The sequence below is a fragment of the Brienomyrus brachyistius genome, chromosome 1, assembly GCF_023856365.1.
Source record: "Brienomyrus brachyistius isolate T26 chromosome 1, BBRACH_0.4, whole genome shotgun sequence".
NCBI lineage: Eukaryota > Metazoa > Chordata > Actinopteri > Osteoglossiformes > Mormyridae > Brienomyrus > Brienomyrus brachyistius.
This window is the reverse complement of record NC_064533.1, coordinates 6,180,274-6,203,798: the sequence shown is the minus strand read 5'-3', so window position 1 is coordinate 6,203,798 and position 23,525 is coordinate 6,180,274. Positions and strand designations below refer to the sequence as shown.

The 23,525-nt window shown below is 48.7% G+C and overlaps 1 protein-coding gene across 1 annotated transcript in view; it reads left to right on the top strand.

The window, feature by feature from the left end:
* snd1 (staphylococcal nuclease and tudor domain containing 1) overlaps window positions 1–23,525 on the top strand; it is a 90,141-nt gene that overhangs the window by 61,180 nt on the left and 5,436 nt on the right. Inside the window, exons 17-21 of the mRNA XM_049020584.1 lie at window positions 4,087–4,228; window positions 15,159–15,282; window positions 17,159–17,228; window positions 17,542–17,655; window positions 18,281–18,484. Coding sequence (XP_048876541.1) covers window positions 4,087–4,228; window positions 15,159–15,282; window positions 17,159–17,228; window positions 17,542–17,655; window positions 18,281–18,484 — 654 coding nt within the window. The remainder of the gene's footprint in view (window positions 1–4,086; window positions 4,229–15,158; window positions 15,283–17,158; window positions 17,229–17,541; window positions 17,656–18,280; window positions 18,485–23,525) is intronic.

Sequence of the window (23,525 nt, the reverse complement as noted above, 5' to 3'; positions counted from 1 at the left end):
GTGAGGACACACCAGGCTATTACTCCTGTCTGATCGTCGTGCCGTTCGGCACGGGGGAGTCACAGGGCCGTAGAACAACTTGACTGAACATCACCAGTGTGCCGGCCTTGTCAGTCTCATAAATCTCTACATGTGTCTAATTGCCTGGCCGATATAATGAGATGGTTTTCTCAGTTCTTAAACTGCATTTGAATAAAGTTTCCTTTTTTACAAAAAAATTGCCATTCTCATGGGAACAGTGGCAATGTGTTTTCCCATATGCCATCTTGGCGTTTTTTTTTTTTAAACACACACACACACACGCAGGGGTGTGAAATTGCCTGTACATGAGGGCTGAACACTCCAATGGTAGAAGTTAAGGTATCTCTTCATTCTTTCCATTACATACAAATGAGTGTTTCTGTCATGGAGGTTTTTAAATGTACTTTGTTTTTCCCTGGAGTTTTACCAGTAAGTTTCATGTGAGGCCAAAGTGCTGACATGCCCCACTGTTCTGGCATGATGCTTTCGAATTGAGACACTGAGTAGATTATGATTATGAGGTTTGCGTATGAGGCATTCTGGCACCACCAAGGTGATAAGGAAGTGACTGAACTAGCATTTGGACGGGAATCTAGTCAATTACCCCCGCATCACCCTTTATATGCAAATTCGCGCACAAGCCTTTTGCACTGACAGGAGGGTAAAGCCCTCTTCTTAATTTGCGTTTAAGCCCCCTTTCAGTACCCGCTGTAAGTCTGCTCGGTCTCGCATGAATTATTTTCGCTGTACGATAAATCACGGTTTTGCTGAGACCTCGTTGCTGAGAGGCCTTGGATTCCTTGCAGGAATTAATTTATTGAACCGAATGCAGCATTATCACCTGGAATAAGGACTCGTTTCATGGGTATTGCTAATAAATAAACAGCCCATCCGAGTCTCTGTAAAACGAACCTGCCTGTTGTTAAACAGCACGATGCGAAGAAAAGAAATCAAGTGATGAGGGCAGCCGTGCCAAGGGCTCTTAAATGTTTATTGCAACACAAAAGCGGTAAAATGTCATTTTTTCGGTGGCGTTCAGTGCTTATCCCACACAGCAGGCCCTTGAGAACCCTGAACTGACCTCCTGTGATGTTCGCATCTGCCTTTGAGCTGTTTGCATTGCATTATGGGTGTTCTGTTTGCTCACTGGTATTGCTGGTCACATGATTAAATTGGCTGGGAATTCTCACCGGGGAAGGCTTGTTTGAGTCGATCCCTCACTTCTCCTCATGTTTGATCCTCCATGTAGGGGTTTGTCCCAACAAGCAGGATGTCTGTCTGTGTGTTAAGGGCTTTTGCTGAATATTGTGGGGTTTGCTTGTTTAGTTTGGGTTTCCATTCATGATGTTATTCCACATGTGGTATGGGCGGGTGGGGGGGCAGGGGAGGTTTATTAGCTTCACATTTAACAGGACGTTACCTGGAGTGTGGTTAGGGGTGTCATCCAGCGGCCAACTGAAATGTTCCCAGAGTGGTCCCTCCACTCGGTGTCTAATTAGCTCATCTGTGGGGTGTTGCGGTGTTGCGATGACGCGTTGACATCTGCGTTTGTAGCACCGACGGGCCCAGGTGGTTCTGGCGGTTGAGTCGCCGCTTGGCGTTCATCAGAGCCTCGCATTCTGTTCCTGCGCCTTTGATCCACTTCTCTCTCTCTCTCTCGCTCCCACTGACGCCTGTTCAGACGGCCTCCCATGGGACAATGCCGCCTGCTCAGCTGTGGGGCTCTGACTTCGAACCCGTCCCCTGATACAACCCTCTCTGGCTGCGTCTGTCGCATGAAAAGCCGTCGTTTTTGATATATTGGATTCCAAACAGCGGTGGACTCGTGTGTGGTTTTTGGCCCTGATGCTGTTGTCGTACAGATCTGTAGCTGGCTGCAGAAAAGGCTCCTCCCCCTTACTCCCCCCCCCCCCACCCACCCTCCCCAACACCACGCTGGTCCAGTTTCTCTGGGCCTCTATTGGAATTGACACGCTGTCAGATCTGATCAGCATCCAGGAGTGAGCCGGACATCATCCTTGCGCACAGGGGGCGCCGTGCGGCTCGTGACGTCGGGGCCCCGCAGCGTCACTTGCAGTCATTCCGAGGAAGGTCGCGACTCTGGCCACCATGCAGACGATGGAAATAGTCCCGCTTTGCTGAGCTGGTGGGTTGGGTGAGGATGGGGGTATGTCAGGGGTGGCTTTAGCGCGGACTGGTGGTCACACCCTCTGACAAACCCGCAAATTTCCATGAAGCATCCTGTCAGAGAGTGAAGTCAAAACGTAACTGGCCTGCATATCAATTTCTACTGGTCCCAAGTGGTCCAGTTGGCAAAAAAGTCATTTCCTTTGGGCTTAAATGAAAGGTTGACCACTCGCTGTGCCCACGTGCTGCTTCCTTCCTTCCTGGATTAGCACCTCTGTCCCGTATCGGTCACTCCCATTAATTAACACACCGATGTTTTTGCCCCAAATCAAGCTTCACATCTGAGAACCTGGTCATTAGAACGCAGGTGGCACTAGGACCCAGGAGAAACCTGGAGATAGGCACCGTCAGTGAAGCACCAACCCAAACTCCCCCCAAAATAACCCGACTGTAAAAAATGTTTGTGGATCGTCTGCAGAATCTTTAAATAAAAGCTTCAGCGTATGTAAATGAGATGCTAAACTTATCATATGTACGAATTCTGTGTCCCTTTTTCAATTAGTTACTGCTCATCCATAGTAGCGGTTTGGTCTTGTCGTCCAGGTGCATTGTGGGTACTTTTTTCATTGTACTTATCAATAGATGCCTGGCGGGAGTCACTAGTGCCCGTGGTGACAAACCAACATGGACTGGGGCTTCGATATTGGCTTTCCCTGCCATCGTTATATCAACATGATCAATATGATAACCCAGCAACGTCTGGCTGGGTCAAGGGCTGTGATGCACGGATTCACCGGCGTTGACGTAGAACTTGTGTGGTTTGTCGTTAACCACATCGTAACTTTTCCTTCCCGAACATCGGTTTAAGGCCACGTCGTTCCCACTTAAATCCAAGATGGAGCTCACAGCCACCAGTACTGACTTTCATTACACTTTTCATTTTTTTTTTTTCCATTAAAATGTACATGAATTCACCGCCCTTCATCAGTTCTTTGACACTGTGGTCAGATTCCATTCATCTTCTGTAATCACTTACCCGCCTGTGGGCTGTGGCGAGCCTGGAGCCAGTCCCAGAATGCAGGGGGCACCCCGGGTAGGGGGCACCCCGGGTAGGGGGCACCCCGGGTGGGATGTCAGTGCATCGCAAACCCGCACTGGTTAGACCTCACTGCATGTTCTTTTACCGCAGTGGGTCACAGCAGAATCCAGAGGAACACCCCCCCCCCCCAGCTGGCCAATCAGAATGCGTTTTGTAGATAATTCTTGGCCACCCCACCTTTTCAATGTGTCCTATGTTCGGAAAATTGAATTTCAATTATAAAATGTGTTTACATTTTTGCAGTTTTCTTTGTGGACGTAATTGCCTGGTGTTGAGCAGAATAAATGAAACTGCTGAAAGTGAACGTTGTACGGACTCGAGGGAGAGTCCAGTGAAAGACCCGCTTCGAACGCAGTGGGCTCCAGGCTGTCACATGGGTAGGAAACGGCAGAGTGTGTTGGCTGGGGGCGATGAAGCTGCATCATTTTCGTTTTGATATCAGGCCAGGCCCCCGCACACTCGTCAGTCAGAATGCTTATTAGCCTCATGAAACATCATGGTTTCGCGAACGAAAGTCTGCTTCGTTAGTTCCAAGCTTGGTCTTCAGTAGCAGAAGTCCATCGAGCTTTCTAGATGTTTCAGGAATGCTCTGTGATCTGGTAGCATGTGGTAGCTAGCCAACGACCCGGAGCCAAGCGCTGATGTAAAAGTTTTCATGTTTTTTGTGTGGGTCAGAAAGGTCTTGATCCCCCGGTTCTCTGCATGCACTTGTCCGTCATTAACACCTCCCTCATAAATCACCCGGCCTTCCCATGTAGACTGATTACTTTTAATTCTCACGGAGGGTGACTCATCCTGAGCTCCCCTAATGGTGCCCCTCTGCTGTGGTCATGTGACAGATCTGGGCCAATTATGAGGAGAAGACCGCAGAGGAGAGCGTGCCGCAGATCGAGGAGAAGGAGCGTGTGCCCAACTACAAGCCAGTGTGTGTCACAGAGATCACGGACAGCCTTCACTTCTACACCCAGGACGTGGAGACCGGTAAGGATGCATCATGAGTAACATGAGTCTCTGCATTTCCAGCAGGCTTAATTCAGAACTACTGGAACATGCAGTTGCTGCCAAAAACGTAGTAACATTTTGTTTTTGCAGTGTGAGTTGAATGGAAATTGGAGAAACTTTATTGATCTTAGGGGGGATACAACAGAATAGAGCCAAAAAGTCATTTCTGGTGGCCAACCCAGTCCTTGGGAAACCCCAGACAGCCCACGTTTTTGCTCCCTCCCAGCTCTCAGCCAATCAGAAACACTGAATACCTGGTACAGGCACACTGGGAGCTGAGAGGAAGCAAAAACGTGGACTGTCCGGGGTTCCCCGGGGACTGGCTTGGGAAACACTGCCCTAACCCATTTTCTTAATACATTTCCACATTTCCTGTTACTGTTCAAATTCCTGTTACTGTTCCACATTTCGTGTTACTGTTGATGCTGTTACCATCAAAAAGGACAGACCTTTTCAGAGGAAATTGTAACGGGGTTCACTTGAGAAGGGCCCCACCCCCCTATGCGTAAAACGGCAGTCTTTGGGAATGTGGGGGGTCCTTCTCAGTTTCCCATCTATGGGGTGATGTGCCACTCCCAGGATTCCATTGGGCACCCGATCAAACATGGAGGACCGGTCATTCAGCTGGTCATTCGTATTTTTCGGAAGTGAATGTCACCGATTTCGTGTAGTTCCTGGGGGGTCGTGTAGTTCCTGGGGGGTCGTGTAGTTCCCTCAGGTGTCTGGGGGGTTAACGGGGCTCCCTTTCTGGCTCCAAAGTGCTGTCCAGGTTGGAGAGGCTCCATGTGGCCCTGGGTCACGGCGTCAGCATGGGGGTCCGGTTCATGCTGATTAACCGGCCTTCTCCTGTGAGGTCCAGCCACAGGGCTGCCTGATTAAGCACCAGTAATAAGACGTGTCGTTAGCGGAATCAAGTGCGGGGGGGTGTGTATGTATTACCCCCTAATTCTGTTAATGTGTTAATGGGACAGAAATCACCGGAAATTGCATCTCAAAAAGAAGCAGCTTAGCCAGTTTAGTTTTTATGTACCCCCCCCCCCCCCCCATGCAGGCAAGTGTGATGACATCTCATAGCTAAGTGCGTTGTCTGCGAATCGCCACTGTCGTCCTGCTTCTCTCAACCACAACAATAAACACAATCCCCTTATTGCCTTAAGTTGTGTTTAATAATATTGCACAGATTGATATTCAGGAGCAGCACTGTCCATGTCGCAGTTTTTTTTTTTTTTTTTTTTTTGGGGGGTGGCTTTTGCACATTCGTACAGTAACTCCCCTCCAGGCCCGTATGAGAAAATCAGCGCGAAAATGATGAGCGCGACGGCAGCATTAAACACGCTGGTGATCTGAGCAACTGTGCAATAAAACCACCATTCTGAGTCTGTTTATTAGTGTCTGTATAAACATTTAATGTGAATTTGATGCAAATGTCAAGAATAATGAGGTTTATCGGAAGAACGATCGCAACGACTCCCATTAAAGCGGAAATAGTTCCTCTCCCATTATGGTTACTTTTGCTTGTGTTTTGCCTCATATTTCCTGGAAAAAGTCAGATTAAGGAATTGCTTAAATCTTTGTTTATTTGTCTTTCGTGCCGGGGTGGGTCCCACAGCATTCACTACCTGGATTTATGTCACTTGTATTCAACTTGCAATGTTATTTTGGGACTTATTTTCATGGCCCAGTAAAACGTCACCCCCCACGTGAACACAGCCCCATCTCCCCCCGCTGCTCTCACCATGGTTGCTGAGTTGGTTCGTTCCAGAGCTGTGATCTGAATTTATTTATGGAGATCAAACGCAGTCGTGTCCTCTAACCATGCTGTTTTACACTGTGAAACGGGTCAACCCCACCACACATGGACGCATTATTTTTTTTTTGCTTCAGTTATGTTTGCCTGTAGGAGGCGTGGTTGAGCATGCATGTTGTAAGGCTGTGTAAGGTGCGTGGGGGTGGATTCATTACAGGTGATTCTATACATGCGGCGGCAGGGGGGCGTATTTAAATCAGAGATCCATTTGACTCTGGATTCGATTAACTGGGACTTAATCTGCTGGCATCGGCACGCGCCCCTGAATGAAAGCGTGAACTCCCTGCTCTTCAGAGATTTGAAGGCCTCCAATATTGCCAGAATCGATTCTCTATCTCTTTTAATGATGGCACCTCTGCCTGTTAATGTGAATATAACAGTCTTAACTTTAGAACACACTACCTATGTGGCATCATTGGATCTTGATAAATCTAAAAATTACATTTGGCTGGCTCCCCCACCTCAGACCAGAAGTATTCTCCATGAGTTTCTTCAGTTCATTAGAATAATTTAATCCTGGAAGGGGTGGGGGAGCCAGTTTTTACAACCCCGTTTCCAAAAAAGTTGGAGTGCGGTGTAACATGTAAATAAAAACAGAGTGCAGTGATTCGCAAGTCGTTTAAACCCATATTTAATTGAAAATAGAACAAAGGCAACATATCAAATGTTGAATCTGAGAAATGTTATAGTTTCATGGGAAACTTTTATGTGCAATTTGAATTTGATGCTCCGTTCAAAAAAAGTTGGGACAGAGACAAAGTTGTGTGACACTAAAACAAATCACCTGGTTGAATATCTTACAACTAATTAGGTTAATTGGCAGTGATGGAACTTCTCCCCATCTTCACTGCACAAAGACTGCAAAGCCGAAAACCAGTATCTTGGTTCATCCGGTGGCACTGCATTAACAGACACGATTCTCTAGCGGAAATCACTGCAAGGGCTCAGGAAATCACTGCATGGGCTCAGGAAACCTTCCAGAGCCCATTGTCTGTGAAGACCGTTTGTCACTGCATCCACGAATGCAGGATGAAATTCTACCATGCAATGAAGAAATCATATCTAAGCATGATCTAGAAACTGACTTTTCTGGTCCTGAGCCTCATTTAAGTTGGACTGAGGCGAAATGGAAAACTGTCCTGTGGTCTGACAAATCAAAATTTCAAATTCTTTTTGGAAATCATATCTGGGCTAAAGAGGAGAGGGACCACCCAGCGTGTTATCAGCGGACAGTTCAAAAGCCAGCGTCCGTGATGGTGTGGGGGCGCATTAGTGCCCATGACTTTGGTAGCCTGCGGATCTGGGAAGGCACCGTTAATGCTGAACGATATATACAGGTTTTGGAGAAACAAATGCTGCCATCCAGGCAGCATCTTTTTCAGAGAAGGCCTTGAATATTTCACCAAGGCAAAGCCAAACCGCATTCTGCAGGTATATTACAGCAGCATGGCTCTGTAGTAGAAGAGTCCGGATGCTAGACTGGCCTGTCTGCAGTCCAGACCTGTCACCCATTGAAAACATTTGGTGCATCATGAAACGAAAAATATGACAAAGGAGACTGCAAACCATTGAGCAGCTGAAATCCTGTATCAAGTAAGAATGGGACGTTTCACTTTCAAAACTCCAGCAACTGGTCTCCTCAGTTCCCAAACGTTTAACGTGTTAAAAGAGGTGATGCAACACAGTGGTAAACATGCCCCAGTCTCAACTTTTTTTAAGCATGTTGCTGGCGTCAAATTCAAATTCAGCATATATTTGTCATAAAGCAATAAAATGTCTGTTTCAGCAGTAGCATGTTGTCTTTGTTCTATTTTCAATTAAATATGGGGGTATATGATTTGTACGTCATTACATTCTGCTTTTGTCTGCATTTTACGTAGCATCCCAACTTTTTCCGCAAAAAAGCTTCACTGGTATGAGCGGGGAGATCAGTACCAGTGACCTCCCATTGCAGGCCCACCTCCCATCTCTCGGATAAGTGAGAGTCGTGAAACTTCACAGCCATGAGCCTTTTTCTGCCTAAATTGGTTTTTAATAATAAAATTGCCCTTTTCACGTCTCCTCAGAATCAGACTTAATATATCCCCTAATCATCTTCAATCTTCTGCTCAAGCGCTTTGTTCTTTCCAAAAGGTAGGGGAATTAGGGGTTGGCCCTAACCTTTGAGAAGTCCTCATTAAAGGCAGTCATCCCTTGGTCTTTCCTGTCACTGTTCCTATATATAGGGGGGGCCGTTTGCGACAAAAACACGTCAAGGTACATGAATAGGGGGGCTGGTCACTACATGTCACGTCGTGGTCAACCTTCTCTAAACGTCGTGGCCTGCAATCGAAATCTGAGGGCTTCTTAGGTCACGCTTCCGGAATCTTCTCCTGCGAAGCCTCCTTGAATTGTCCTGAGTGGTGTGAATGGGGGCGCAATAGGGGCACGGATACCCAGGCAGATTTGGGGGTCTGAAATTGCCTTCTTGGGTGGAGGGTTTCCCAAGGTTTCATTTTGTCAGGGGGCCCAGAACTTCTAGCTACACCCTTGGGCGTAGCTACTTCGAGTAAGAAGGGTCCTATTAAATCTGCTTTAGAGATGTGAGGGTGTCACCCCCCCCCTCCTGGGCAGGCCTACATCTGTACCAACACCAAAGTGACCCGGTGAACCTGGCAGACCTCCTATCCAGACATTTTCAACCACAGTTTTCCTTTATTTACTTGGGAAAACTCCCTTTTTACATGTCGCCCCTTCAGTTTGTGAATACTCCTATAAGGACGTTTATTTTATTGTTACTCTATATCACATCCGCCCTGCACGTTGTCAGGATCTATCTTCATATAACGTTTTATGTATAATACTTCTGAGTTATTGGTAGAAATAAACTGTATGTCCTGGTTCACGGGAGAAAGACTGGACTGTTATTCATGCTCCCCAAGATTTTAATCAGATTATATTACTGCAAATGAAATATCCGGTTTGGGTCAGTTGCTTTAGCTTAGAAAGGAGTGCTTGGGGCTGTATTCGTGTTTAGCTGGCTCTGCTAGATGGAAAGCACATGTGCCATATATAGGCAGGGGTAAAACTTTGTAAGGGAATGGGCTGAGGCAGGGTTGGGGTGATTTATCAACTTCTTTTGGTTGTTCAGCGGCCTGCCCATCGTGATTTACCGCCCGCATTCAATTTACTGGCGGTCGCTTTTGGCTGCCTCTTGTGGACTCCTCTGAGCCCTGGCGTTTATGCAAAAAAAATAGTCAATGGCTCGGGTCATCCGTGTTTTAGCGTTTTAAAACCAGGCTATTTTTAAAATAGATTTTCCGTTGCGTGTTGCCGCCAACAGCCGGGCTCCTCGAGCTTAGGCCTCCCCTGGTGTCGGCAGTCAGCCCGCGGCTCTGATGGAGCATTCTGGGTAATAAAGGCTTAGAATCTCCCGCGGTTTTAATGGCAGGTGTGGCGGAGGTGTTACATGCTAATACTGGTCGGGCTTTTCTGCCAGAGCACCGAGGCGGCCATCCGGGAAAATACTAACCTGAGCGCTAATGTTGTGTGAGCTCACAACAGCCTCCGGTTTAACATTGACGCCAGTGCATTAAACAATTAATCCTTTGTCCGGGCGAGTTTTGCGCTTGACTGGTTCGCAATAACTGCGCAGGAACGGGCTCAGGGCTCCCCCATCGCATCCGCCATCGGCCGGTCGACATTGACATTTTGGAGCCCATTAGCAATATTGGGGTTTATGCTGGCACAGCGACCCCTTGTGTTCCCTTGTTACAGATGATCTGCTCCAGGTCGGTGTTCCACATCTACGGAGAGCTGCTCAGTAACCAGAAGAGTCTCGCGAATGAGCTGCTGATGTCCGCTAATTAGTTGTTAACGACCCTCTTTTGTTGGTACTGCTACAAGCTAGGTGCCCCAATGACTGGATGACTCAATGCTGTAGCTTAATGCCACGATGTACGGAAGGGCGTGAAGAGCAGGGGGAGGGGTGTGTATGTTCTTCACTGCGGGGTTAGTCTGTGTTCTGGCACATGGCCGCCTCCAGTGACCCCTTGCTTTTTATCTGTTAACAGAAAAGCCTGTGGGTTGTAGCGAGGGCGCTCCCCAATAACGGTTGACTTTTCTCATGACCTGCTGCAGATTTGCTGGGGCAGCTGTTTCTTGGACCTGGGGAACCATTGCTGTTGCTGAGATTCCCCCCCCCCTCCCCCCAATCTGGAAGCCTAGTGTAAGCCAATTAAAAATATGAGATTTGCTGATGCATGTCGTTTATTGCCGTGGAGACCACATGAAGATGAGACGCCTTTGGTTGAGTTGAGCAGTGGTCGTGTAGCAGGCGTGTACTGACCTCTGAAATGGTACAGTAAGCGGAGACCCTTAGCCCTCTGATCACACGCAACCAGCATAAAAAATGATCACTAATTAATATTGTCCTAGTTAATCTTTAATGCCTCCACATGTATCCTCTGTCTGCTCTGCCTGCGAAGGTTCGCAGATGTTCCTGGCATCGAGAGTCCCCACTCCTAAGATGAGCGAAGCGGCCAACTGCCCTCAAGGTTAAGTGCCTAGCTGGTCGCTTTTGGGTGGTGATTCCATGATTTGGGATATCTGAGCTACTGCTGACAGGTCAAGGCGTGGAAATGGTCATGCTGTCGGCCTTAAAGGGCATCTTAAATGGCCAGATAATACTCGCCTCGGTTGACTGGCGTGCTGGGAAAGGAGCCTTACCACACAGAGACAACCTTTCAGAGTTGAATAAACCGGGTCTAATGCTACGGGGCGCTCTCTCTCGGCATCACAAAGAGGCCCATTTAGAAGTTTCTGCTCTGCTGGCTCTCATGAGACATTTATATATGCAAGCCAGGTTTTGTTTAATGAGTAGGTGCTGTAAAGGTTAGCCTTGATGTGGTGAGTCGAGCTATGAGCTTGTATCGTTAGCAAACTTCGGTTTCGTGGAATCTGCAGTTATTGACGTCTTGTTTGGTGTTTGTAGTGAGTTTATTTACAATTGAAAGCGGCATTGGTCACCTTCTGCTTTTGGTCATTTTTTTGTGAAACGTTAACTTGGCACGCTTCGTGATTTTTAAATTTTTTTTCTCCCCCCCCCCCCCCCCCCAATTTGCAGTTTTTAGGCCCTTGGGTCTAATTGTTGGGGGACGGCGTAGCAAGACATACGGCGGGACAATAATTTCAAGCCATAATTTCGGCCGCAATGTGCTGGTTCAGCTACTTTCCCGGAGGTTATCCTCGTGGGTTTAGCGAGCGACAGCTTGTCAGCCGCGTGGAGCCTCTGGGCTGGTTCCTGATTGGCTGATGTCTGGAAATCGCTGCCTTTACTCCACCTTCAGATCTGTAATCATATTTCAGAGGTTCATCTGTTAATCAGGATTAAATCATGCTGCAGAGCTCAGTGAAATGTCCCTATCCAACACCTAGGTTTACATTGTGAAAGTAAATTTTCTGGCAACAAAGGCTAGCAGGGATATCTCACATGCTGTGTGTGTGTGTGTGTGTGTGTGTGTGTGTGTGTGTGTGTGTGTGTGTGTGAGAGACCCTTTACAGGTAAATGTCACTTCTCAGTCATTGCAGTGATATTTGACATTTTACTTTCATTTAACATTTAATAGTGTTCTACGTAAGAGAGAATTATTACAGCAGACGTTTTACTGTCTTTCAACATTACTGTCATGGGTTCATTTATAGTCTGTATACATTGACCCCCCGTGAATGGATTATGTTAGGGTCTGTACTACACCATTACAGTATCTGAGTTACCCAGGGAAGCCCATTTTCGCCGAGACTTGCCTGAAGTGGTGCTGAACGGTCTGTGAATGCATAATTGTACTGAATGTATTTATTTCTTCATAAGAGTGTCAGTTTCCAGCCCAGACTTCCCTGCATATTGAAATACAAACCTGACGAAAACATTCACAGGTTCTGCCAATCAGCGTCCTTCTGGAAAGGTCACATGCTTCACTCTTTCGGGAGCGCTGCGAGCGATATTTCACCTTGTTCCGTGCGCCGGTTTTCAGTCCCGCATCTTTGCTCTCTGTTTGATCTTTATTTCTCTGAGCCACATGTGCTCACGTGCGATTAATAATGCCTCGCGTGCGATTAGTGATGTCTCAGCACTGTCCTTAATGGAGATAATCAAAGGTTCTGGTCTTCACGTTGCCCTGCAGGATAGCAGTTTGAGGATGAGATGATTAGCGCTGTCAACGGGTTGATTAGAATGCAAGGCCAATCCTTTTTGGTTCCCTGTCTGCTTGTCGGGGACAAATAACAGTACATGTGACTCATGTAATTAGGGCCATCAAAGGCTGAAAACAATTTTTACGAGTTGAGCGGGGAGCATGCAGGAATCTTTTTCTTCGACAGACAAATTGGTAATATGAATGCAAGGCTTATTACTGTGAGACAGAACTCCTGTGAAGGTCGCAATGGGTAGGAATTGCAGAGCCAATCACTGCCTGGTTTCACCTCAAGGGGACCAATGAAAAAGCTAGCAGGATGTGGGTTCAACGAGTCAATGCCCGGTGGTAGGTTGTTGTTCCTGGAGCCTGTCTTATCAGCATGTGTCTGCATATTGCGTGCAAACGCATTAATGACGTTTTCTCTTCCTGCTTCGGTGATTGATCTCCTGTGTGCTCACATGCATCCAGAGCAACAATATGCTTGACCTTTGACCTTTCATAGGCTGATGTTAAATCTCCACATGAATACATTTACAAAATATCTATCTAAAGGCTTATTTGTTGATGGGCATTTTTGTATTCTCATGATTTTTACTGTGATTACCCAACTGTTGCTTTGTGTTATGTTTTAATGTTTTATATCTATTTCTTTTACTCCTTGTCCTCAAATGATTCATTTTTTCCTTTTCCCAGGCCGTCAATGGAAATACATTTTTCTTAGCGACTTGCCTGGAAAATTTAAGGTTATTTAGAAAATAAATACATTTTATCATATCGTCTTTTTGCATCATTTTATCAGACTTACTGTATTGTATTGCTTGCTTGGACGGTTTATTACTGATACTAAGAATTCTGTCTTGCGTCTAAACTACTAGCTATCAGTGGTGACATTTTTACTAATTCAGCAGCCACTCAAAGAAACTGTGCAGTACTTAAACATGAGCTCATGACTTAATGTTTTGCGATTTTAAAGGGGGAAAAAATGAGTGACTTAGGTATGCAAAGGACAAAATGCCGTAAGAAGAGCGGCAGTTAGAGGCAGTTAGAGGATGGCGGCTCCTGTGGCTTATTTTGGCTGTAATAACAGGAGCAGGTTTAACAGCACGAATCAGTGTGATGTTTGCGATGCTGTTGGCTAATTTGAAGGCTGCTCTGTCATCAAGAGCCAACATGGCTTCTGTTAAACTGCTAGAATTCAGTGTCATGCGGTCACAGAATCCTAGGGATTTAATGACTTTAATATCCAAGTGATCGCATCCAAGACGCCTTATTGCCATGCCTCTGATTGGATAGTTTCACTGGTTTTCCCCGATGTGCCGCTTTTGGGAGACCTAGTGCAGGAAGCAGCTTTGGGGGGCCCGGGGTACGTAGCCCCCAACCCTGGGCGGTGGGGGGGCCTGTTAAAAAGAAGGGGGGGGGCAGGCTTCACCTTCAGCTCCCTCCCGCAGCCATCTGGGTAACGCGTTTAATCTGCCGCTCGGCGCTCCGCCACCGTCCTCCTTTTTCCCCCCAGAATTCCCTGGGGGCTCTTCCTCGCGGTATTTTGTTTGGCCCCAGCTTGATGCTAATTAGGGTTATGGGTTTTTTATTTTTTTATAAGCCGAGCTGGTTTGCTGGTTTTACAGATTTGGGAGGGAAGAGTGTCACACGCGCCGACTTCCTGTGCGAGCGCACAGACCCGCCGGCGTCCGTCTCCGGGCTGCTCACACCTTACTGCAGTCAGCCGCTAACGTTAGTGTTCTACACACTAAGGTCATGGTGGTTTTCTAGCAAAGTTTAATTTCATTGTAATATGAAAGATGCCAAAAAGCCCCTTTTTTACCCATTCATTCCCCTTTCATTATATCAGCTGTAATTTGTTTTTGTGTCTCTGTCAGGAATAAATATGTCTTTCCCGTACAAACCGGAATACTGTCTTGACAGTAGCATGTTAGCGAATGGGGTTTAGTCCTTAACGTTTTTATATTTTATCCCCTTCTGTACAAAAAAAAACTGAGTTTTAATGCGGTGCTTCAGGGTAGGGGTAGGGTTAGGGTTAGCCCTGTTGGCTCAGACCCTGAACGGCGCCCCTTGTATTGACAATTAGTGGATTTCCCTCTTTATCCCAACAGAGTGAAATGTTTTTCATGTGACATCTTTGTGGCCCTTAAGGACACTTCATTAGAGGGCAGGTCCGAAGCCAGCCTGGTAGCAAACTGCAGGATGTGTGGGACCAGCTCATGAGCGGCTGTTCTGGAAGAATCCATAAAATTCAGCAGGCGGTGTCCCGGCAGAGTCTCCATCTCCCTGAACAGCGATCAATCTCGTCACCTTGGACAACCCCCACCCTTACTGTGGGAGTCGCAGCAAAAAGTGTTGCGATCAGGGGGGTAGTGCCAGGAGGGGCGTTGGGCTGTTATGCTTTGCCTTCAGAAATTACAGCATGATTACATGCCAAACTGACTCTGCCGTCTTAAGATTCATTCATCAGTTTGAAAAATGACAAAACGGCAAGTGGTGTTTTTTTCCTGCCCTCCACGCCACTGCCAGTCAAACCATCATATCGGGTGAGGGGGGGGGTGATCTCTTTAGTCAGGTTGTTGCCTGGTAGCGTGTTCAGACTTGAGTAGTGTTCTATTTCTCTCTCTCTCTCTCTCTCCCTCTCCTTCCTTCCCGCCTGGCTTGCTTGCTTGTGGGTCCCGTAAATGTATCGCACACGGTGTCCCAATTACATGCCGCACATTTAATTCTCTCTTGTGTTGGCATCTTCATGTAATCCCTGGCCCACAGTCTCCAGGCACAAATGTCGACCAAAATGGGAAGGTCCCCTTTCTACACTGGGCTGGGGTTGCCATGAGTCCCACAGCCTGCAGGGGGGGTGGGGGGGGGACTATGTGATCGTCTCCCCCTTGGTGAAGGCTGATCTGCTCGTCCATGTCGTTTCTTGCAGGTGCCCAGCTGGAGACCCTGATGGAGACCATGCGCGCGGAGATCGCCGCCCAGCCGCCGGTCGAGGGCGCCTTCACCCCACACAACGGAGTGTACTGCATCTCCAAATTTGCGGACGGCGAGTGGTGAGTGCCGAGCTCACCGGGTTCCACGTGGGGAGTCAGTGTAGTTCTTATGCAGGGACCTTTCCTGGGAGTTCTGAGACTCTCTTTCATCTCTGGCAATGGAGGGTAACCCCTTTCGGAGTCGAAAAGCGGTTGGGCGTATGGAACTCTATAGCAACAAGCGGGAGCAGCTTCTGAAATGTATGATGGGGAAAGCATCTTTGCCCGTCCCGCTAATGGTTGGGGCTGACTTTCGCCATACGTCGCTTGTGATGTTCGCCCGCACTGCCAAATCCCCATATCTGAGCCCGAACTCGTGTCCGTGGCTGTTCGGGGTTACAGATGGCTTTACGGCAGATGGGAACTGCCGCTACCCGCCAGCACCGCGCTGGAAGGGATTCGGGCGCGGTCTGGTCGCGTTGAGCGTAACAGACCTTTGCTTCTGTGGTAATGCGGGCTGTCGTGGTTCATTTAGATGCTTGGCGTACATTCTGCAGAATTAATTGTAGGCTTTGGTCTATCATACAGAGAGGCTGAGTGCACAGCTTTGTGTGTGTGTGTAAATTTGTGCACAGGCCTGTATGTCTCTATTTGGGTGTGTTAAAACAGCCTTGGCCTGTGTTGAGGTGGTTGTTTGCTTGCCTGTGTCTCCTTGCATGCTATCTGTGTGTCTGTTCTCTCGCTGTGTGTGTGTGTGTGTGTGTGTGCGTGTCCCTGCCTGTCCATCTGTGTGTGTGTGTGCGTGTCCGTGTCCCTGCCTGTGTGTGTGTGTGTGTGTGTGTGTGTGCGCGCACATACACGCACAGACCAAATACGCAACCGTACCTGCGGTGCGAGGTTTGTTGTACGTGGAGGTCACCACACTCCATTTACCACCACTTGAACCGCTCATTTACGTGGGGCCCCCTATTGGCCACAAACAGCCACTACACTAAATATTAAACAAACTAGTTCCTTATTTAGGAGATGCTGAGGCAGCATGTTCCACTAATCTGCTATCTAGCTACATGCTCTTGACTCAACGAAATAAATAGCTAGTTTTTTGAAACGTCCGTGAATTTTCCCCAAACAGCAAGCCTTGACCATGCTGTGTCTGCTCTTCCTGAGAGACCATCTTGGTGCGAGTTTTTTCCCTTAAAGGTAGCAGAACCCGTTTTGTGGATCTCCGTTTTGTCTGACAGCCGGCGGCCATGGTCGGTTCTGCTGCAGAGGTGTAGCCCAGTGTATGCAGACCTGTCCCATCTCTGCTGCCTTTCTCTCCCCCCTGTCCTTGTATAGGAATGTACAGTGGTTTCTCAGCGGTGCATAAATGTACCTGGGGGCTTCCATGGGTCAAGCCCGGGGGGAGGGACCATAAATCAGATGTTAGGTTTTATTCTGTGAAGCATTAATGAGCATTGCTGGTTCTGGCTAAAAGAAGCAGAGAACCTTGTATCTCTGTGAACTTAAGGTGGCGTGAGGGCAGCACAGAATAAGCTGAGATCTGTGCCCCCCACATCCTGCCCCCCACCCCCACCTCAGTGCAGCTCAGAAACAGAGGGGGCCTTGAGTAAATGAAGCCTTACATCTGGAATGAATCCAGCCTGCGATGAAGTGAGGAAATTTGTTGCTTGGAATATCATCACCGTGTTGACGTGTGGTTGGGGTTGGGCAGGCGAATTATTTGACCATCTTCTTCTGGAAGGTTATAAGTCAGCAAATGTAAATCTTTGATTCTGCAAATATAAACTGTCTTCTGAGACAGCGATTAAACCCTCCCCCATCCTTCTCATTGTGTACTTGACACCTTCTCCGACAGTGGGTCACAGTGTGCAGCACTACTGTGATGCGTTGTGCCCTGTTGAGTCTGTACTCGGGCGAGTCGTCCCATTAATTACCCTTGTCCTCCATCTTAAAGGTACAGAGCCAAGGTGGAACGGGTGGAGTCCCCTGCCAAAGTGCACGTCTTCTACGTTGACTACGGCAACGTGAGTATGGTGTCCCCCTGGGGTGTAGTTGGAGGTGGATTTCAGGCAGCAGACATTCACCTACACCATATTCTTAGAAACCGTTTCCTCAAATCTGATTAAAACGAAATGTGCTGGAATGGACTCTGCGTTACATTATGCTGTTTGATGTTTTGGATGTATTGGTTTATTTGTGTGCTTACACAACTAAAGTAAAATGGATCAGTATAAATGATAAAACTGACCATTTGAGGTTTGGTTCGTTGAAAAAGTCCTTTGAAAAAGTCATTGTTTGAAGAATCCCCCCGGTTAGCGTGTGTCTCCCTCCCCGCAGAGAGAGACAGTGTCCTCCACGCGACTCGCACCTCTCTCCCCGGCCTTCAACATCCGCGCACTGCCCGCTCAGGCCTCGGAGAACGCTTTCGCCTACATCCAGGTCCCGCAAGATGTGAGTATCCCACCGGACGCAGTTAACACCAGGTGCCGGGTGGGAACAACATGGTGACTCATCCCTGGGTGTCCCTGCCCATGGTTATGACACCAGCTCTGATCCCTGTCACACACAGCTTTGGGAACTCCCTGCCCCCCCCGGGGCAGAGTGGTTTGGCCCAATGCCTACCCGTCACACGACTGACACTTGTTGCAGGCCACACGCTGTTTTGGTATGGTCCGGCACACTGAGGGCCGGCTCTGTTCCTCGGCCCTGCTAATCCACAAATCCTCAGCATGCCCACAGCCGCTTCCTCCGGATTAGCATTCAGGGGCACGTTGGCCGGCGGGTCTAGGCACCCTGTGCAGGAAGTTATCGTCCCCACGCAGAAGATGCTCCCCTGTATACTTGGGAGGATGATATAAGCCGTTTGAAGCATCAGGGAAATGCGTCCGGAATTATCCTTGAAATGCTTCTGTGTCCCCAAGGACGACTTGCTTCTTTGGTTGCTGTGGAGACAGGCCCGCATGCCCGCGGCTCGGTACGGTGACGGTCAGAGGCGGCCTGGGGGGTGGGGCTGGACCCATTATCCCACCTCTGTGCAGTGACCCCTCCCGATCGTGTGTCTGGCACCCCCCTGCAGGAGGACGCCCGAGCCGATGTGGTGGACTGTGTGGTGCGGGACATCCAGAACACTCAGTGCCTGGTCAACGTGGAGTATGTCGAGGGCAGCTGCCAGCACGTGACGCTGCAGTTCACTGACACCAAGGACGACGTAGGCTTGGGCCTGGTCAAGGAGGGCATGGTCATGGTGGACGTTCGGAAGGATAAGCACCTGCAGAAGATGGTAGGGTAGCGTTATGGCTGCCTGTCTGTCTTTCTGTCCGTCTGCCTACCTTTCTCTGCCTGCCTCCGTGCCTGTCTGACTGCCTACCTCTGCCTCTGTCTGCCTTTGCCTGCTTGTCCGACCGTCCATCCATCCATCACTGACTGTTTCTCTCTCTTTGTATCTAACTATATCACCTGTAGCCCAGTATGTACAGCACTATACTAACGTCGTCTTGTCTGCCATCGCTGATTATTCCGTAGCAGCTTCCCTGAAGGCGCTCCTGCTTGCCCGGACCCTCGACATAATCTCATACCGGTTCTGCCCCTCGGCTGGCACTTTTCCGCTGGTGTCTCCGTCCGGGCAGCGCAGCAGAGCACTGACGCCATGTTTATAGCGAGCCGCGGCATGAGGGACGTTGGGCAGCTCGAGTGATCGGCAGTGTTCTCTGCAGGGGAGGTGCCTTGCCATAGAGCCTCATGCACCCAGGCACCTGCCAGACTGCGCCTGAGGCAGAGGCCGCGGCTCAGATTGGGTCGGAACCTCTCGGCATAGCTGTGTTTGTCAGGCGTTCCCCCTTCGTGGGTCGGCCAGGAGCCGTTTTTCTGATCTGCGAAGTTCAGAGATCGCCATTTCCTCCTGGGAATGGTTTGTCCTCGACTTGCAGCAGTCTTAGGGAGGCATTTGTCGAAATGGTGGAATAACACACCTTTAACACCCCCCCCACCCCATCTACCTGGATCGATTTTGGCCGTTCTTTGCCCTGCTGGCAGACCTCTGATTAATAGGGACCTCATAAATCCCGCTGCGTGGCCCTCAGGCCTGATTTATGGCCGAAAGCTGCCTCGTCGGTCCGGAGGGCCCTCGCCGTGGTGCCCCACGCTGGCTGAAGAACGCTTATCTCTGGCCTCCCCTTCATCCGTCGTCCTTTCCCACCTCCAGGGCGCCCCGCCTGACGAGGATGCCGACGCCTGGGGTGCAGGGGCGACATCTGTCTCGCGCTCAGATTTTTAATTTTCAACGTTATTTTTGTTGAGACACCCCCCCCCCCCTCCCCCCCCCCCCTTCCCCTTTTTAATTTAACCGGCAAAACATCAAAATAATAGTGCAATCTGGTGCTCGATTGGTAACCAGTGACGCTGCCCTTGAATCACGCATCACTTGGATGATAAATACACACAGCCGAGGGGGGGGGGGGGGGGGGGTCCCCATTTGTTATCCTTTGTTTAAAATATTCAAAACATCTCAAAATGATGCAGGATTCAGGCAGGCAATGCAGAGTCTTTTAGGGTGACAGGATTAATTATTCCGAGATGTCAGTCAAGCGCTATCCACCCCCCAGCTCGGCCCAGGATCATCTCTGCTACTCCCGCAGGTCCAGCGAGGCCAGAGAGCCATTGCTCCGCATCACTTCCTGAAATGTCAACCAATGAAGAGGAAGCACAGGCCATTATGCAAGCTCACCCCCTCGGCTGCATTCTGTCCACACCATCACAGACACGGTTTACACATCGAGCTGCACCATTGTTTGTTGGAGCACTCCCCCCCCCCCCCCCCCACACACACACACACATCCTGAGCGAGTGAGGGATGGATGGATGTTCTGAAAAGGACCCCCCTCCCTGCTCTGAACGATCCCTTGTGTACAGTATTTGTGTATCCAGCTGGGTGGATCAGTTAGCTTCACATTTACAATGGATGGGAGAAGACAGGAAATTGATATTTTAAATAGAATGTGGGTAGAATGTTAAATATAGGAGCCCACGTGGTGTAAGGGTTCGGGACGTGGGCTCAAGCTGAACATTATGGGTTTGAGGCCTCGTGTGGCAGCCTTCACTGATGCCTGTAAGCTGAACTACAGAGCTGCATGTGTTACAAAAAAGGCTGCTTAGGGTCAGCATCAGTGTTTGTCGGTCGACTAATGTGAAAGTCGATTGGTCAGAGTATGAAATGATTACTGTTAATTGGTTAATTGGTGAGATATATTTGCAGGATAGGAGCGGCCAGTGTTCGCGAGAAACTCCTTTGTGTCCGTGTTTACCTGAGGGAGACCCCCAGGGGCAAGTGTGGGTCAAAGGTCACCCCTTTCGAGGTTCTAGGCAAGGTCAATAACGTCTGTTAATTCTGTAATCATCAGCTGAAATATGTGGGTTTGTGCCTGAGATTGTGGTGTCACTACCAGATAGTGTCATAAGTGTCACCGTGGGAGCAGAGTCGCGTTGTAGCGGTGAGCGCCACCCTCTGGTGCCTGCATAACATGGCAGGTTTCAGGGAGGTGCCGCAAGCCCCGAGCATCCCCCCATAAGTAACCAAGGGCGTAAAACTGTCCAATTACGTGACGCCGGCGAGTCGCCTGGGCAATTAAACATTGGATTGGAGGGGGGCACAGATGTGCATGTCGTTAGCGGCTGGAGGAAACAAGGCCTACAGGTGCCGTGACTGCGGGGTGTTTAAATCATGGCAGGCAGGTAACAGCCGTGTCTCTGGCGTGTGAGTGAGAGCACAGCCCCCCCCCCCCTCGACAGGCAGGCACTCCTTTGATCAAGCATCTCTTGGTTCTCACATCCAGGCTAGCTATGCCTCTCCAGGCCTCAAAACCAGCACACCACATGGAAAATTAAATTTTAAGCCACACGAAAAGCAAGACTTCAATATTTTGACCTGAGAATTTGTGCTTGTGCTTCCAGATTATGCTAATTTCGCAGGGCGTTGAGAAATCATGTTATAGATTGTGCAGAGTAAAGTAAACAAGGCTATTTGTATAATAATTATTGCCATTACACCGTGACATTCTCCAACCATTATTTACTCAGAGCCGCTTCGGGTGGCTCCGAAATGAGGTTCATATTTGGGGTTGATTCTCCTGCTCTGGAAATGCATTTTCACTGAACCTCTTTAATGCGGCCGGAGTATGTTTGCAAACACCTGTTTCCTTCTGTTTTTTTTCTCCCCCCGTGTCTTGGGGATACACCACACCAGAGAAGTTAATGAAGGTAGGACAGAACCAGGTTTTGATGTCCTACGACATCCCGCAACCCTTAAAAATCCAATTTGGCTTGCCTGGCCCTCAGAGCTCCCATTTATTTATTTATATTTTAGAGCTTTCCTTTCTTTGTGTTGGCCTGTATAATGACCTCACTCTCCAGCCCCCCACCCAATGGAATCGACTGCAGAATGCCGTGCCGTGGGCTCATGTCTTGTCACGTTGTGTTCGGGTCTCCTTCCTTTGTGGCTGAAGTTGGGTGCAGTCTGTCTTCAGCCTCTCGGTGTGTGGCTCAGTGGGTTAGGACCCTGTGGCTGTGATCAAAAGATCACTGGTTGGAATCCCTGGGTCAGCAGGGTGATGTCAATGTGGACCCCCAATCAGGCCCTCCAATTGCTCCAGGAATTCTCTGTTTTCACAGGTGTACGTCACTTTGAATAAACGTCTGCTCAATACTTAAAATGCAAATTTAAATATCTAATTGAAAGAACATCTGAATGTCTTGGGTTGTAGTAGATGAATGGTGGTTGATCGCAGAGGTCCCCTACGTTTGAACATAAGCTTGTGAGAATGTGCTTCTCTGTCTCCAGGGTAAATTTGCCTTCCTGCCTTGTAAGTACACCCTCAAAGGCCAGAATTACAGAAAGAGCGAGTCCAATAGTCGGTTTACACCACAATGGGAGTTGTTTTGGCAGCAGGGTGAAACTTGCACCGAATGTGGTCCCAGTTTTACAGTGTTCATGAAAAAAACCAGTGGGAGGTGAAAGGAAAACTGATTTCGCATTTGGAAATAAGACTTAACCACGCAAAAATGGCATTATCTCCAAATTGTGGTCATTTTTCTGCGCAGATTGTTTCGCTTTAAAGGGAGCGCTCCTCGTGGCGAGCTTTATTGTTGGAGACACTTGGCGAATTTGAGAATCCGTCAGTTTTAAACAGGGTTAGGCCGGGGAAGCGGGCCTGTCCACTCACAAACCCGACAGATTAATACTTTTTTGTTGTTTTGTTCTGTTTTAGCCAGGGCTTTCCTTACAGGTGAAAGTGATATTTCATCAAAGGGCCAATAAAAAGAGCGGGATGAAAACATGTATCCGGCAAACGGATAAATCAGCATCAACACTTGTAAGCAGATCGCTGCTGTCCAGCTCTAAATCAAGGCCGACTGGAGAGGTCATAGACGACGCGAAAACCTGGAAGAGTTATTGGAATACCGAATGCTCAAAAGTAACTGCTTCTGTGGTTGCAGTGCAGTGCAGAGTTTTCTGCAGATTCTGCTGACGTAATTTGACAGCCAGCCCCCTTGTCTTGCCCTTGTGTACAGCTGTTGGCCGCATGCTGAATTCTGAGTGAAGATGGAGGTATATTCTCCAACACTGATGAGAATTTCTTCCCCCCTGCACATGTCCTAATGACGCAGAAGTGTCGTATTCAGTGAAAGTGCCTCAGGGAGTATAGCCTGAGGCGGTAGCGGATTCCTGCGAATGGAGCTTTGCGTCTCCGTGGCGCAGTTATTTACGATCGGGGCTCGTCGTCACCTGGGCCCCGTGCAGATTAGCAGGTTGTTTTTCATCTCACGTTGGCCTCCGCATGCCGCCGGATTGCCAGCGCGGCTCGCTGCCACGCTTCACGCCTTTCCAGGTAAACACAGCGTGTGCTTTTCCAGGCTTTCTTAAAGGGTGAGGTCACACTGTAAAGCAAAATGAACCGTTCTCCACTCTGAACCTACAGTGTGTCAGTACCAGAAAGCAATAGTCAATCCTTATCATAAGAATTTAATATTGCAAAACGACCTGCTATCTCCTCTACGGTTGCAGGTTCAAATTCAAATATCTGCGGAGCTTGCATGTTCTCCCCATGGTCCTGTGGGTTAGTCCAGAAACTCAGGTGTCCTCCTGCTGTCCAGAAGCATGGTGTTAGGTGACTTGGCTGGTTGGCCTGGCATCCTATCCAGGGTGTTCCCCTACTTTGTGAACTGTGCTTCCTGCGATTTGCTCCAGGTTCACCATTTCCCTGCACTAGATAAGCGATTATGAAAGGCGGGGATGGATAACATGAGAAACACACAAATGCTTAAGGAGA